General features: G+C 42.1%; 1 protein-coding gene across 1 annotated transcript in view; it reads left to right on the forward strand.

The window, feature by feature from the left end:
• The window catches only part of LOC122791842 (T-lymphocyte surface antigen Ly-9-like), a 712,953-nt gene that overhangs the window by 66,638 nt on the left and 628,030 nt on the right, over positions 1-18,285 (forward strand). Inside the window, exon 2 of the mRNA XM_044059802.1 lies at positions 160-501. Coding sequence (XP_043915737.1) covers positions 160-501 — 342 coding nt within the window. The remainder of the gene's footprint in view (positions 1-159; positions 502-18,285) is intronic.

Consider the following 18,285-nt stretch of genomic DNA (forward strand, 5'->3'; position numbering starts at 1 on the left):
ACTAATGTTATTGTAACTGCTAGGGTAACATTGTAAATGGCCTGTATTCTGTGATTTATTATTGTACAGTTTTTATTTTTAGAGTCATGGTTTTCATATCTCATTATTCCAGTGTATCATTTTTAACACAATATTTTTGAGCTATAATTTTCATTTCAGAGATCAGCATCTCAGGTACCGCAGAAGTACAAACACTTTATGCACCACTGAATGAATCTGTCACAATAGAATGGAAAATAAAAGAACAAGAAACCCAACATGAAAAGGAGTGGACTTGGACTAAGACTGTGGGAGGGACTTCAATTACATTAGCAAAGATTGATGACCAAGGAAAGGACAAATACCCTTTTGCACAGCAATTCAAAGGCAGACTAAAGATGCATCCAAATGGGTCCTTGACAATAAGTGGGCTATTATACATTGATTCTGGGAGATATCAGCAAGCCATGATATTAATTGAGAAGGAACAGCAATCACACTTCTTGGATCTCATCATCATTAGTAAGTAGACATGCTTAATAAAGATAAAGATGTAACTAGATGAACAAAAGATATTGCTTTTAATGTTTTGTTTATCAGGAAAGGACTGTTGTAATTAATGTTTAACAGCACAAGACAATGTTTGGTGTCCTCTTTAAAAAGAAAGTAGAAAATATCACACTTATAATACTTGCTCCAGCCTGAAAAAATTAAATTAAAATTCTAATGACACAAACAAATTCAGAAACAAACCACTAAATGCAATAATTGGCAGACTATTCATTATATTCTACATAATGCATGTAGCAGTGGAAAGTCTGTAAACTCTAACAGTTGCTTTGTTTTATACTAATATGTCTTATAATGTACATTGGTAATGACACAGCACTTTCTAATTTTCATAAGCTGATATTCTCAATGGCAGTAATGCTATAGTTTTGGATGCAGTACTCTTGCCTGGTGCAGGGAATCACCAAATTCTTAGTATAACAGGACCAATCATTCAGGAGTGTTCACATGTTGCCACAGTGAGATAAACCAATGTGTTTACTTAAAGCATGTTGGGTAAATCTGACATGTCAGCATGTTCCAGGAATTAAAGGAGACACATTCATGGAAATGACTATAACAGTAAGTGTTTGGTTTCTGAGGGTTCATGTTAGCTATCACTTAATGAACAGGAAGTAGGCAGACATAATACATACATTTTTGTGATAGTTTGTCCAAATTCCATTTGGAGCAATAAAACAAGGACCAGTAAAAAGTATAATTTTAGAAAAGTGTACATCAGCTCAAATTACTGATAAAACTAAGACAAATAATATATACCAAGGTTCCAAATCAAGTATAAGATTATTTATTGACTTGTCATTATGTACACACATGTTATCCTTGAGATGCCCTAATAATTTAGAAGGACTGAATAAAATGTAAAAACAATCCTGCATTTATTACTATAAAGATGGCATTATGTATAGCCCATGTAATTCTGAATTCAGACTCTGTTTTGAACTGATTACCCCTTAAAAAGAATGTTCCCTTCATTCATTTCCCTTTCTATGTGTGCCAGGCTACTTATTTTATATCTCTGAACTACTCAGATTGTGTGGCCTTGTTTTTCTTTTAAAGATGCCTCATGCTTGAACTCTGATGAGGTACTTTGACGTTTCTGTTATGTTACCTCATACCATTTTTCATTATACTTGTCAGTGTTGTCGGCACCAGCAACCCTTCTTACTTCAAGAGTGACCACCATCACTCAGATTTGGGTTCTGAGGTGACCCTGTTATGCTAATGAGTCCAGGATTCGCATATCCATAGATAAACATTTTAGATGGTTCCATGTAAAAGAGGCACACAGTGTATTTTATTTTTGCTTTCATTCTTCTGCTTTCATTATTTGTTTTCTATTCTCTCTGTCTTTTCTGTTTCAGTGGTAAGGCATTTCTCTTCATCCTGTCACTTTCTATCATTCCGTCTCTCTCTTAATGGAGAAGATGGTCAGATGAGATGCTAGGCGTCACATTTGCTTGAGCTGGTAGCAGTTCAGGTGGAAAAGATTTCTTGGCACCAATCAAAAAAGACTAGGAGCCACACTGGCCAAATTCACCCCCTCCCCCATAGTATAAATACCACTTTGGGTCTCCCCTGAAAAGAGGCCACAAGCATAATGGTACTAACCTGGTAAAAAAAAGGATAAATAAATAAGTAAATAAACATGAGGTTGACTGATGGGCAGTGTTTTCAGGTTTGTGATATCTATATCTGTCTTCCTGCAATATGCTTTCAGTGTGCCTTTGAAACATTTCATTCAACCACTGCATAATGTCTGCCCAAGAATGACCTGGAGGATTGGAATCTATTTTAGAATTCAAGAGTTAGACATGCGAACATAATACCTACCCAAATGGATCAGGTAATGATGACCACTGCCTTATTGTTACCAAGGCTGTGCTCTTTGCAAACATCTGTTTCAGTTCTAACTGCAGTTTTGTTAAGGTGTTTTAACCCAAAACACCTTAACATCTAATTAAAATAGTCCAAACACACTAATAAACATACAGTAATGAATCATAATTAGCAACTTACACTATTAAATAAATACTGTAACAGATGCAGTCTTCCCACCCCATCATAAGCTAATTCAAAGAGATAAATTTTATGTGCCCCACTCCAGGAAGCCAGCTAAAGATAGACACTCCTGAAGCCAGGGCTGCAGCAGATTTCACAGGTCAAGAGGTTGGTAAGGAAAGGCAACCTCCTGAAATCCTGAAGTCTCAAGATGTACCTGTGGAAATGCAAGCATTCCCTCAAGGCCTGAGTAGGGAAGTAGAATACTGCTAGCTTCTTCAGGTATGATGAAACCAGGTCAAGAATAGGCTAATTGACTAACACCAAGATTTTACAGATGATTTTATACCAAACGTGTAGCCAGTGCAGACTGTCAGATTGTTGAGAACAGGGGTAATTTGGTGGTAATGTGTTGTACCAATCAGTAACCTTAACAGAGAGATGTGCACCATGTATAAGCTGTCGATGTCAGTGTTTGGAAGTCCTAGGAACAGGACATTGCAGTAGTCCAACACTGAAGAGGCCAAGGCATGAGTGATAACTGAGACATCAGCTTGAGGCATGAGCGACAACTGAGACATGAGCTTGAGAAAACAGGTGCTTATTGTAGAGAAGCTTTGAAAATGAAAGCATGAATATTCAACTACAGCTGACACCTGGTCTTGAAGTGACAGTCTCTAATCCAATTCCACACCTAAGTTACACACTTAGTCAACAAATTCAAACCTCTTTCTATCATCTATCATGAAATTTGGCAAAGGGGGTGGTAGAATTCCTTAAGGCTGAATGATCTATAATGATCTCAGTCTTGGAAGGGTTTAGCTTCAATTGATTGTGAATGAACCAAGAGCGTATGATTTCTGGGTCATCATTCAAGGAATATATGCTCCCCATATCATTTTGGGGAAAGGAGAAGTAGATCCAACTGTCATCGGTATTGCTATGTTATGCTAAACCTCTTTCCCTTAGCAGGTTTCCTAGAGGAAGCATAAATACTGTGAACAATAAAGGGCCTAAGACAGAGGCTTGCTGTACTTTAGATGTTAATGGGCATGTGGAAGAGAAACAGATCCCTAAGCAGATGTTTATGTAGTGGTTTGAGAGACAGAATATAATCCACTCTAAAACTGTGTTGGTAATTCCACAATCCCTCAAGACCAGCTTCTTCTTTTCCTCAGGTACTTAAGGACCTGATTTCACAGGGAACCATTCAGGAAGTCCCTTCCAAGCAAAACAGAAGAGGTTTTTACTCAAGGATGTTTCTAGACCCCAGGAAGGATTGCCCATTGAAACTCATCATAGACCTGTCTCACTTCAACCTCTTTCTGCAGGTTCTCACCTTCTGCATGCTCTGCCTCCAAACTTTAACTCTACTTTTATTGCCTCAGGCCTTTCTGGTTTCTCTGGATATCAAAGATGCATGTCTTCATATCTCCATTCATCCCCTTTTCAGGAAATACTTATGTTTTTCTGTTGCATCATTTCATTTTCAGTTTTGTGCTTTGCCCTTTGGCCTCTCCATGTCCCCAAGGTTATTCACAAAACGCTTGGCTCCTGTTACTGCCTTTTGCAGACTACAAGGAATACATGTTTATTCGTACTTGGATGACCCACTCATTTAAGCAACTCATCCAGAAATTCTGCTGTAGAATTCCCACACAACCATCAGCTTGCTTCTAAGCCTGGGGCTCACTGTCAGTTACATGAAATCCTCCCTCACTCCTTCTCAGGACCAGGTCTTCCTGAGGGGCAGGATAAGGGCAGATCTTATGATGGCACTTATGCCCCTTCAGAAAGTACAATCTCTTCTAGCCTACTTCAGCAACTCCTTCCACTGACTTCCTTGACAGCCAGGGAGTTTCTCAGACTTCTAGGATTCATGGCATCCATTATTCTCATGTTACCCTTGGCCAAACTCCACATGAGAACATTCCAGTGTGTCTGAAATCTCTCTGCTCCCAGCATGCACTTCCCTGGATTTTGATCTTCCTTTTCTTCCTGGTCTGAAGAAAGAACTGCAGTGGTGGATTCAGCAAATTTCACTGAACCCAGGTCTCCCGCTGCAGCCTCCTTTTCCTGTGCAAAAGCTGTTCACAGGGGTGTGGAGCAGCCTTGGGAAACCTGAAGGTACAGGGTCTTTGGTGTCCCTCTATAAGGAAGGGGCACATAAACATCAAAGAAATGAAGGCTTTGAATTTTGCTCTTCAAGCTTTCCAATCTTCTCTTTGCCCAGGCTCTCTGAAGGTCTTCACAGACAACATCACAGTCCTTTGGTATGTAAACAAACAGGGGGGAACAAAGTCTTATCTGCTTTATCGGCTAGCTCTTCAGGCTTGTGAGCTTACTTCCCGATCAGAAGTCACCTTATAAGCAGTTTACATTCCTTCAGCTCAAAATGTTCTTGCAAGACACTCTAAGCAGGTGCATGACTCAATCCCATGAATGGATGCTCCACAGGGATGCGTTTCTGGACATTTTCCACTGGTGGGGTACACCTTAAACAGATCATTTTGCTTCCCTCTGAAAAGATAACTTCCACTATTTTGTGCCAGAGTCCCAGGACCTCTGGTAGGGAAGGGGGATGCCATTTCAATATCTCAGAAGGGGATGTTTCTTTACACATTGCCCCCCCCCCCTTGCCACTTATTCAGAAAGTTCTGCTGAAGATTCAGCAGGACAAACCAAAAATCTTATTGGTGACCCCCCCTTTTAGCTAACAAAGCACTAGTTCCCTCCTCTTCTGCATTTAGCCAAGGGTAGTCATCACAAGTTACCTTGCAGGGTGGATTTTCTCACACAAGATAAGGGATCACTCATTCACCCACACTTAACAACCCTTAACGTAACGCTTTGGGTGATAGGCTTCTCATCCCTTTTCAACATCTTTTTTTCCTAAGACATGCTTCTAGTCATGCAGGAGGTGAGGAAACCTAATGCTAGGAGATACTACTCGTCCAAATGGAAGAGGTTCTACATTCAGTGTCTAAAGAAACAGCTAGATCCATTTTCAGTGGATATCTCCCTAAGTTTTGTCTTACTTGTGTGAGCTGCTTAAGGCTGGACTGGCTTGTTCTTCTGTAAAAGCCTATTTATCTGCCATTTCTGCATGTCTGCCTCTGCCCACTCCCTTAGCCTCTAGAATAGAGGTTAAGCTTTTTCTTAAAGGTGTCCTTCATAGCAGATCTCCCAGGAAACCTATTCCTCCACCCCAGGATTTGCATTTTGTACTGGAAAACCTCACCCAAGCCCCCTTTGAGCCTGTTGTCATGGCTTCCTTAAAGCATCGCACTTGGAAGACTAAGCTGCTGGTGGTCATCACTTTTGTTAGGAGAGTCTCTGAACTCCAAGCTTTAATGGTATCTCAACCTTTTCTCATTTCCCAGAAAGATAGGGTCTCTCTGTGTATGAACCCCTCTTTCTTGCCCAAGGTGGTTAATGATTTGTCCCTTAATGAGTCTATTAATTTACCTACCTTCTTTCCCTCACCTCAAAATACCTGTGAAAGGGTGTTACATACCTTGGATGTGCATAGACAACTCAGATTTTACCTGTATAAAGCCAAGTGGAAACCAAAGCAACTTTTTGTTTCCTTTCACCCTAGGGCACTGGAAAAGTCTGTGTCTAAATAGACTATTTCTTCTTAGATTTCTAAGGCCATCTTTTTCTGCTATGTTTTCCATGGTAAAAATCTTTCGTCCTCAGTGAAAGCTCATTCCACTAGGGCTGTTGCTTCATGTGGGGCCTTTTTCAAGGGGTTTGAAACTGCTTCCATCTTGGAGGTAGCTACATGGTCTTCTGTCCACACGTTTACCAAATATTACAAGCTGGATAGCATCTCCAGAACCAGAGCAGAGTTTTCCAGGGCAACCCTGCACAGTTTTGTGGAGAGTTCCTTTTTTCCATTCTCCCTTTCCCTATCCTGAGCTTTGGTACTCTCCCTCACGTTATGAATACTGCAACATGGGAATAGAAGGACATAGAATTGTTGTGTAAAGTCTTACCATAGCCATATATTTCCTTCCCTTCCATGTTGCATTACTTTGTCTCACCATTCTTCTCTCCTGGTCCTTGTATTTCTCTGGATGATAGTTTTCCTCTCCTTTTTATCCTTGGACTGGTGTTCTAATTGGGCATTCAATTCTGAGGATGGTACATGCGGATATCACTTTTATGGCCTACGCTCCCTGCTGCCTTCATGTGACATCCCACATACCTTGCAGTAGTAGTAGTAGTATATTTTGTATACTGGCTGGATGTTCAGGTCACTTAGGCAGAGAATCCCTTATGTTATGAATATTACAACATGGAAGAGAAGGACATCTATGGTTATGGTAAGATTTCACACAACTATTCTATATACCAAATGTTGTTGTTGTGTCTTTCAGCTTATCTCGGTTAGGGGTCGCCACAGTGGAACTCCGGTCCGCTAATGATTGGCAGTGGATTTTTACGTGCCGAGTTGCCAGCCCTGACGCACAACCTTCAACGAAGGCATGCTCATTCACGCATGCCTCAACACAGAAGACGCTCTAGCTGACAGTCGACCGGGAGAACATCTTGCTGTGAGGCGACAATGCTACCGCAGCGCCACCACACAGTGAAGTCAGTATGGCAGTTCACCAGCAGCCCAATGACTTTCAGCTGTTTTGACAATCCACACTCCACCGGGAGTAAAGCAAGCAAGAACTAACAAGAACAAATTCAGAATCTCTTCAAACATTTAACTCTGATAAAAGTTATTATGCTGTAACTCATCACAAATGACACTGTACCTTAATCATGGCTTAAAATGCCTCCAAGTAAAATCAAATCACAGATTGTTAAAATCACTAATATATCTTAGGAGATTAATGCATATTAGTGAATGTCAATGAACTGTTATAAAAGTGCAGTATCTTTCAAAAACACGGTATCTTCCAAAGAATGGAACAAATGAACAAATGGAACATTACACATGTACAGCTAGGCAGGCAAACATCACCACCATCTTTACTCTTTCTCCCACCCTCACAGGCTATTTGTGCAGTAACGTTTATGAACAACTTAAAAATCAGGACGATTTTTCAGAAGAAGCACTGGGAGCCATTTCACCAGGGTGTGGAAATGATGTAGGCAGACCACAGAACATTTCATATCCAGAGAAAAAGGAGCAATGACAGATAATACACAGATATTATTTGAATCTTTTCATATTTAACAGTCACTAAAGATTTATTCAGATAGTTCCCTAAAGGAGTAATTACTACATTGAAATATATGCTGGATTGCACTGGTTATAGAGAGGAAGAGAAGTGTCTTGCTGTCTCCAGTGTCATTCATATGTCAGAAAATCGCGCAGCATTGTTTGCAAGGCCTTGAACAGGCTAGTAAAACAATCTGATATTCTAGAGCTTGAATGAAAAATCCTCATCTCAGCCTCTTACCATTCAAATTAAATGGAAGGCACTCTGTCAGACACTTGTGAACTGGAAATCATCTGTAACCGATGTCAGTATTAAACCATCCCTCGTTTCCAAGTAAATGAACTTCTTACTGATCTTCCAGTAAACAGTGAAATAATTAGTGGTGTCTGTGGTCTAAAAATAGCAAAGTTGTAGGCCCTACTGGCACATTGGTCATAAACTATAAGGGAAAAGCAAATCAACAGAACTAAAAATCTACAAACTCTTTTACTGAGTCTGTAATAAGGAGAAAATTAGAGACTATTTGAGAAATATCAACATTCTAAAACCTAAAATATATGTGGCAAACAGCACCCAAACCTGTACTTTCATTTCAGTGGGGAAAAGGGGGGAGGGCCTCGGGTTATGTCGGAGCTGAAGTTACCTTAAAGAAAAGAGTGATCTTTGGCTACCTTTGCCAACCTCATAAATGTACTGCAAATTCTGCAATTCCAGCAATAAAATAAAGAAAGACTCCTTCAAATTCAAGAAGTGGTCAAGCATTAATGTGCTATTTCCTCTTATATAACACAGTTGCTTTTCTACTAGTTATTTAATCCTCAGTAAACTTGCCTTCTTACAGAATGGTTAGGAATGAGATTTTTTCAGTCTGGGGTACATGTACTGAGAGACAAAAGCATCAAAGTCATGCATTATTTGCTTCCAGTGCTATCATTCATTTTCAGAACTGAATGCACTTGGAGTAAACTCCTTGTTGCCCAAGAAACCACCAAACTATGCATAGCCTTAGTTCCTCCATATCATGTGTGCTGCAAACCATGCAAAATGTTAATGCTTTCCTAGGAACTGCATCACTGCTTTCTAAGTCTTTATGCTGAGATCTCCAGAAACATACACAATACTCTAAAATGGGATGTTGCAATGTGTTTATAGGAAGAGAATTTAAATTCCTATTTTCTACTATTAATACCTCTTCCTACATAGCCTGATGTTCCAACAGCCTCCGCAGCTGCTGTGTTATGCTGTTTGCTTACGCTGAGTGTATCTGATGTAACTAACACAATATTCCTCCCTGGTTTTGTTGTGGCTGCTGATGATTACGGTTCTCCTTTCCACTGACTGGGTGAACTGTGCATACTCCTTAATAATTGTCTACCTCCCAGATACCTTGCTTTTGATTTTCACACTGAGTTTAGTTGAACTGTTTCCCTCACTTATGCCACGTCATTTCCTGTGTATTTTGTATCTTTTTGTCAGCCTTATCACATTAAGTTGTACCATTAGCAGACAAGTAAATTGCTACTTCTAGGATTCTGCAAGTTCACATGCAAAGAGAAAAGAGACTGCTAATGCTTGGTCCAGTGACATTCCCTGTGGTGCCCCACTACTAACCATCTCTTCATCTGCCTGAACATTATTTATTGTATCCCTCTCTGTCTTGTCATTGAGACAGTGATTAACCTTTCCTATCAGAGAGCCTCTGTAAAACTGCTTAATTTGTTCACTAACCTTTTATGCATAATTATGTCAAAGGCCTTGTTTAAGTTTAATCAGGCCACATCCACTGTCAGTTTTGATATGTTGTTCAGTCAAAGATCTTTGGTATATTCAACTCAAATAAAAAACAGAGAATAGCTACACAAAACCAAAGAGCTGCATTTGTTTGGGCCAATCTTCCTTCTGTGAATTAATACAATCTTGAATCCTGTGCCCCGTGGCCTTTCAGACATTCTGATATTCTGTCCTTCATCACCAAATCTGCCATTTTCAATACAGTAGACATCAAACTAGCAAGTCAAAATTCTATCATTTTCATGCACATAGTCATATAAAGGGGGAATCACATTTGTCATTTTAGGTCATAAAGAGTTTGCCAATATTTGATACTTTGTATTGTGGTTTCTTTTGCCTTGTGATAAAATGTAATGCATACTTTACTTAAGTTATTAAATACGCAAATGAGAAGTTGGGTTATTATTGTAAATGTCCTAAACGTACTTTCTATTAACATCCTCAAAAGTTAGACTGCATACCAAATAGTATCCACGTTTTAGTTTAATATTGTTAGCCGTAAGTGTGAACATCTACAAGATGTCTTACATTTGTCGTATCTAGCTCAAATGGTTTTGTCTCACAATCTCACAACTGTAATAAGAATATTTACAACATGGGAACCTGAAATATGTAAATTTTATTAAACAATAATGACACTATTTCAAGAGGTGGGAGAATGAAGGAGTCAAATGGGTTTTACAAACACCTTTGTAGTTATTACATAAACAAGGATGTACGTAATTTAACCAAGATCAGCTGGTTAAATGTCGGCTACCTGTAATAATAATATCAAGAGACACTCGAACAACATGAACCGGTAAATAACAAGAGAGGCTAGATAACGTGGTAGCTTCTGAATGAGTTAGGACAGACAGAACAAGAACAAACAGAGAAGAAATGAAAGAGTTCAGTAAAAATTCTACAGTATAGCATTGAAAGATGTGTACATACACACACAGACACAGTAGTTACATTAAATTGAAAGAAAATGATCATTAGAACTAATATCAATGTTCTAGAAACACTTGTGTTGCATAAGGAATGCCAGGGTGACTGGCAAGGGATTTCAGGTAAAGGAAGAGGCTTCCAAAGACTATATTTGTAACTCAAAGATTATGAAGTAAAACAAAAGTCATCGCAAGCATCTGCTTGGACAAATGCAACTCAGCTTAGTTACCACTGATGAGCATATCAAAATGTGATAGAAAGGTGCCTGATGAACTTTTTAAGCTAAATATCAAAGATAAAGAGGAACATTGTGTTTATTACTGACTCACAAAAACAGTCTGTACTGCAATAATTGGACTGAAGAAGCAGTAGCAAAATTCAGACTCAAGAATCCAATGCCAAAAGACAAAAAAACAACGTTTATTGCAAAGTGTTTGGGTCACAAACACTCTTCCTCAGTGCTACTATCATGAAAGTAAAAAACACAACATTTAAATAGGAGTTCTTAAAAAACACATGATTACAGCCAGCCTATCACAGAATGGTAATAATGCCGCCCCCATATTACAATATACACTTTGTAACAATTAAAAATTCATATATAAATATATATTTTATATATATATATATATATATATATATATATATATATATATATATATATATGCACATACCATACCCAGATATATAAACATATACATAAAACTATACATTTTCTGCCTGTTTTTTTTACGAAAATGGGCTTCAAGCTAACAGCATTATTTAAACCAGGTAAAGAATCTGCCTGTAACCTAACCATCCATTCATACTCTTCAACAATATTGTTAATGTTACCACCCCTATTACTAACATATACTACATCGATAACTCTGAATTTAAATTGATGTTCTTGACCTTTTTCAGAAATGTGTTTACTTAATGCATTAGTTTTGATGTTTCTTCTAATATCAGACTTATGTTCAGCCATACGTTCTCTTAATTTCCTTATAGTTTTTCCGACATAGAATGATGAACATGAAGTACAAGTAGCTAAGTAAACAACATTAGTACTATTACAATTTGCTGAACAATCAAACATATATTCTTTATTAGTTGTGTGGGGTGTTTAAAAATATTACTCTCTGTATAAATATCCATGCAACTGCAGTTTAGACATTTTGTAGTAGCTAGTTTACTAAAAACATTTTTTATGCTGCCAATTTGTTTAAAGTCCTTGTAGCAGAACCTTCTCTTTAAATTATTTTGATTTCTGTAAGCAAAAAATGGTCTATCACCACAAATTTGTTGTAACTCAGGCATCGCCATGAAGAACTGACCAATTTCTTTCTATGATTTTCTTTACTTCAGCAGTTTTATATTATAAGTAAATACCGTCCTCGGGATTCATGAACCTTGCGCCAGGCGCCCGCATAGCGTTGGCGTTATAACGCCAAATATGGCTGCTGAGCGATTCAGGTATGAATGAATTCCACGTGCACTACCGGCGTGCGCCGGACCGTCTCCGCCCCCCGGCGTAGGTATGCAAAACACACTGTGTGCGGTATTGCACCATGCAAATGAGGGCAAATAGCGATCCACGAAGTGGCGCAGGCGTAGCGTAAGGCACGGCAATGTAAACCAAAAAAAATGGTTTACATATACCCAAACATACCGGAGGAGTAACGGAAGGCTGTCAAAGTCAGGTATCATATAGGTGCAATATGCCAATGTGGAAAGGCACCGAGAATGTCCAAAGAAAATATGCACAAAATGTAGAAAATGACATAAATGACACGTACGTAGAAAGAACAGCAGACCCCCGGGATATGTGCACAGAAGTTGCAAAGCAATGAAATAATATGACAATGTCCTAAAAGAGCAGTAGAACACAAATCAGCTGCACAGCCACCACACACCATAGTATGTATGTAAAGCTGCAACCCCAGCGCAATGGTTGTCAAGGAGTGGTGGCGGTGTCCGGCGCCGTAACCATGTATTAGTAGTCAATTCCATGCAAATGAGGCAGATAATAGTGAATCGCAAAAACGGCGCCGGCGTAAGGATGGAGCAAGCGGCGTAGCGGTACTACACCGAGGAGTGGCCTACACGAGATACATGTCAACCACAGAGGGGTGTGCCACTGTAGGAGGAAGGATATTGGATGTCAGCAAATCTGGGCTGTACAATGCACATCACAGCATCAGGACTGGCGTGTTAGGAAATAGATGCGCTGAGAGTACATAATGCGCGTACAAATGCATGTGCACGAGTATGACTACGTTCCCTAAACCAGTCATGTGACGGACTCACCGTCAACAACCACGGATATAGGAAGGTAATGCGGAGAATAGCAGGAAATGCGGAAGCAGTGTAAATGGATCCGTAATGAGCAATTAACACCAATCAATGCAGGAAGGGCAAACGCCGACAGCTGATAACTCTGCATGCAGACTCCTGCATAACGGGAAAGGGGAGGCATATGAGTGCAAAGATAGTAGGGGATGTAGTAGAAATGCAAAGAGCAAAGAACCGAAATAGCACAGCCAAGTACAGAGGTAGCATAACTACGGCAGCAGATGAAATGCATCATATGCCATGTGCCTGCAGGATGCAGTAATGTAAGATGCAAGGCAAAGGCAATGCAGGCAACTGTAATGTAACACTACAGGCAGTACCGTTGCAGTTGCAACCGTAAAACCATGGAAATAATCCATGGATACGGCCGCACAGACACACCCAATGACATCACCGGGTATACAGCACAACAGTAATAAATGTGAATGCACACAACACACAGCGATTCCCGAAACGCCGCACCGTAGGGTGTAAACAGACGGGGAACTTTTAACATGTATATGCTGGGTGCCGCCGTGGCCGTGATGCATAGGTATGTGGCAGAGACAGACGGAGTTGCGGAGGGTGGTGCCGACAACTACCGTAGGCCTCACAGGAGAAGGAGACTGTTCAGACCAAGGGTGACCTACCAGGGGCTGCGAGACCTGGAGATAGTAGAGCGCTACAGGGTGGACAGGGACACGTTACAGCAAATAGTGGAGCTGTGCCGCGCCTGAGAACAAGAGACAGCAGAGGGGAGCCCATCCCAGTGGACACAAAGGTATGTGTGAGCTTGCGAATACTGGCTACAGGTACCTTTCAAAGGCCCACCGGGGACATAATGGGCATCTCACAGGCATCAGCATCCAGGGTACTACACCAGTTCCTGGATGCCATGTTACCACATGCCCATGAGCACATAAATTTCCCCACATCTCAGGAGGAGTTGGCTAGCAATATGCGCCGCTTCCACCGTGTGGCACAATACCTGGAGGTCCTGGGTGCGATAGACTGTACGCACATAGAAATTAAGTCACCACCGGGAGCAGGGTAGACGCTACATAAACCGCAAGGGATACCCCTCCATCAATTGCCAGGTCGTGTGCAATGCGCAGGGCATTATCATGGATGTGTGTGCTGGCAGCCCTGGAAGCTACCACGACTCCCATATCTGGCATGCCTCACAGCTGTATCAGGTATTCGCCAGTGGGGACATCACACAAGGTCACCTTGTCCGGGATGCTGGCTACGCACTGGAGCCGTGGTTGATGACACCCATCAGAAATGCACACACACACATGCAAGAACGCCATAATGAGGCACACGCACAAACGAGAATAATCATAGAGCGTGTGTTGGGGATGTTGAAATCACGGTTCCGGTGCTTGGATACATCCGGTGGAGCCTTGCAGTACTCTCCAGGCACAAGTGCCCACATATTCATAGTATGTTGTATGCTACACAATATGATTCTGCGGAAACAGCTGCTGCAGGGACATAATGCCGGAGGGCCACCAAGCCCGCCACAACTGCCAGGGCAAGCACAGGCACAGGGCGTTCAGCGCCATGGACACACTGAGCCAGCCCCAGTAGGTAGACAGAGGCGTACCCAATATGCCTACGCCCTGGCAAAGAGGGAACGCATAGCACATACTTTGACAGTGTAGGCCCCATGGACTGACACCTCCTGACCTGCACACACAGTAAAATGGACGCCACACAAACATGTCCGCCCGTAATGTGTACCGTATGTGCGGACGTATGTGTGACTCCAACAAAGGCACCGCCCAAACACTGCACACCCAATAGCCAGCAGAGCATGGAACGCCAACACCGCAACGCACGCCGGTTCTACAGCACACGGCGTAGCCGTATGCTGCCACTATCGCCGCAAGTCGACCACACATGTACGCATGTGCATACACAGATACGGAAATACATATCAGTACACATGTAGAAATATATGTACGCATACACAGATATAAAGTACAACAGGGTAATATGGAACCCAGGGATGCAAGTTCACAGATAAGTAAGACGCGAAATCACCACATAGTAAACATAGTGACCGACAACCCGATCATCCTGGAGGGTGGGCAGGGCAGGTAACGCCAGCCATGGAAATGTTAACCTGCATCAATACATATCCGCGTGTCGGGATGGTCACCAGTCCACGGTACAGTAACGTGATATGTGTAGGGTTACCACCTATCCCACGTTGTGAGGGACAGTCCCCCTTTGGGCAGTTGTGTCCTGCAAAAACATTGACAAAATGGCAAATGTCCTGAGATTGTAGGACAAAACTATTTCCCATAATAACTTTATTAGTTGCATAAAACAGTAATTTTGTAGAAGAAACATCTAAATATGATAATAAACAGAATAAGCAACTGTAATGCTACAGGTTTGTATTTTGTCAAAAAAGTGAATCGCTGTCCTTTGTACTGGCCGTGGGTATGTGTTGGCATGCAAAATCTGACGTTTCTACAAAAAATGTCCCACTTTGGGCATTTGAAAAGGTGGCAACCCTAGATATGTGCGTGTCATATCCATAGGATATGAGTGCGGAGATACACGCCGCCACCGGCGATGCGGCCAACGTAGGTATTGTGTTCAACCGTCGGTGCGAAAGCGGAAAGCATACCAGTGAAGTGTACGACATTATGAGGAACGTACCTCATTTGGGGTGTAAAACAGTTCATGTTCCCCGCAGTTCCTCCAAGTTCCACATTGAAAATGTCCCTCAAACATTCATTGTTAGGAATGTATATAAATGACATCCCGGTAAATAGAATGTACTCATAGTAAGTCAGTAAAGGTTCTTCACTGTAAGTAAATCAGCATATTACAATCAACCTATGACCTACTTAGCTGAAGTTGTCACTATGCCATTACTATGTGTTCCACATTATGCACATTTGTTTCACATTACTACTGTGTGTGTTCCTCACTCTGGAAATAGAAGGTTGACAGCCATGGCGGCAATATGTGTATGTGTGAGGTGAGGTTGTCGTGTGTTCCGCTGTGTGTGTGTACCAGTGTAAACTGTGTATGTAGATGACATGTCACAGGCGGAGTGTAATAACAGGCGTAGGCATACAGTACAGGAACCATAGGCGTATGTACAGCAGTACCCACAAAGTAGTACTGACATCTCCTCAGTGGCTATGCACGTGGCGACGTAAAACGATGCAAAGCGGAAATGTCCCAAAGTGTACCACAGGGCCATAGCCAACAGGAGATGCAAAGGACGCATGTACAAACCATGACCGTAGGTATGGCGGCCACAAGGTAGACTCCACACGGTCCGTCGGCAACGTTACACAGCATCAGGCATGTACGGCGAAAATACGAAGGTGCTATCCCGGCACCGATCGTGAACACTTACGGTCCCGTAAATACCGCGGTGTGTTCCACGACCGTGACGTAAGCAAGCGGCACACGAATAGGAGGCTACCGGTAGCATACAGGTCGCCCCAAGTATAGGACCACATTCACCGTAACTATCAGCGACAAAATGCCAATGGATAGTATGCACGGAGGAACATCCGCAGATATATAACCGATGTGAAGGAGGAATACGTGCAGGAAGCACACATGCAGGCGATACCGACAGCAGATGACATCAACAAAACAAACATTCCCGGAACAACAGACAGGTAACCCGCAGCTCCCCAAGCAGGGATGGAGCACACACACAAGCATATCCGGTATGTATAAATGCAAGACTCACACCCCGTACCCGTCACCCACATCCGCAGATATACCCCATTGCACATATCAAAGGGATAACAGCTAAAACCGTAGCAAACACATACAGGCAGTGAATGACAGCGGCATACCCACAACAAGCTCCTGGGAAACACTAGCAGCGGCTGATGCATCCTTGCATCCGCTATGTACAGGAAAATAACAGCTATGTAACACATCTGAATGCACAACGCCATCGACAGACGCCGCCAGGACATGGGGACCCACATGTCGAACACAATACCATACCCAACACACACAATCCACGGCTAACACCACAGCGAAATGTACCCGACACCACACATAGCGGATGCAGTCACACAAACATGATACAATACATACCCATCCTCACGAAGGTAGTGCAAGTAACCAACGGCCACACGAGGAAAGAACCATGGCTCAGTGCCGACGCGTAACGAACCAAAGGAAGGGGGATCACCGCTGATATGCGCATAAGTACACACCGAGGAACAGCTATTGGCCTGATTAACCCACATGCCTCAGGTGACGACGAATATAAGGAAGACTCCCTGGATATGCAAACCGTATGTTCATACCGAACCAATACGAATCGAAAAAGAGAAACAAGGTAATAGAGACGAACCCAGAACAAAAGGCCGGAAAGGTATGTCGAACCCACGACATGTACTGGTGTGTAACGCACGATACGTATGACGAATCTGTACAGTATGTGAACGGTGTGTGTAGGTAAAGATACCTGTCCATCAGGCAGAGAGAGGCGAAGGTTGGATATGTAATGCTAAAACGCGCAGCATACCAACGACTGTGGACAACGTGTGCACAGCAGTGGGACAACATGTACACACCCGGGATAACCCCAGGTCCGGCTTGCCACCTTTTCAAAAGGCCAAAGTGGGAAATCTTGGGGACACACATCAGATGTTACAGGTGGACACATACCCATGGTCAGTACAAAGGTTAGAACTCTACTCTTTTGCATAAAGAAAAGTGTAGTCTTGTAGCAGTTAAGTTGCTTATTGTGTGTCTTGTAACATTTAGGAATGTACATACATAAATAAGTATGTTATGCAACTCTTACATAAGAATGGGATATAGTGATGTCCTACAATCTCAGGACATTTGCCATTTGTGATATATTTTGTCAGGACACAACTGCCCAAGGAGGGACTGTCCCATGCAAAGTGGCACAGGTGTTAACCCTACCCCAGGTCTGCCATAGGGGTTGCAAACACAGAACAATGCCACCACCCACGCTGATGCTGGCAGTGGATATCCAACAATGAAGTGCCACAGCAGGGGATAGGACATGTATGTATAGTGTCACAGCACACATGTGCATGGGCATATACCGTCGATGTCATCCGGAATGTGCGCACGACGTGCACGTATCCCACGCAGTAGGGGCGACTATGTCAATTATGTGTAATGCAAAGCTGCCATGATGGATATGTTCACAAATCATAGACAGTATCACAGGCATAGCATGCATGATGGAGCGATGGCCTAATGTTATGTACATACACAAGATATGTATGGCCTGCACATATGGGACAATGTAGTAGCAGAATAGGTACCCGAAATGGAGGGAACAGCAAGTGACCATGTCCAAACGTTCCATAGCAGGTGCAATGTGTGCCACAATGATGTCCAGCAGGGCCGTGTGTAAACACATGCGCAATGTACACAGTACTGACACCCCCCCCATGGTAGTGTCCACTGAACGGCAGAACTGGATGTCAACTGTCATGTCTATACAGTACGTCCGCTGTGGTGGTACCATGGGTCT

This window comes from Protopterus annectens, chromosome 17.part0 (assembly GCF_019279795.1).
Source record: "Protopterus annectens isolate FY-2018-M chromosome 17.part0, PAN1.0, whole genome shotgun sequence".
NCBI classification, from domain to species: domain Eukaryota; kingdom Metazoa; phylum Chordata; order Ceratodontiformes; family Protopteridae; genus Protopterus; species Protopterus annectens.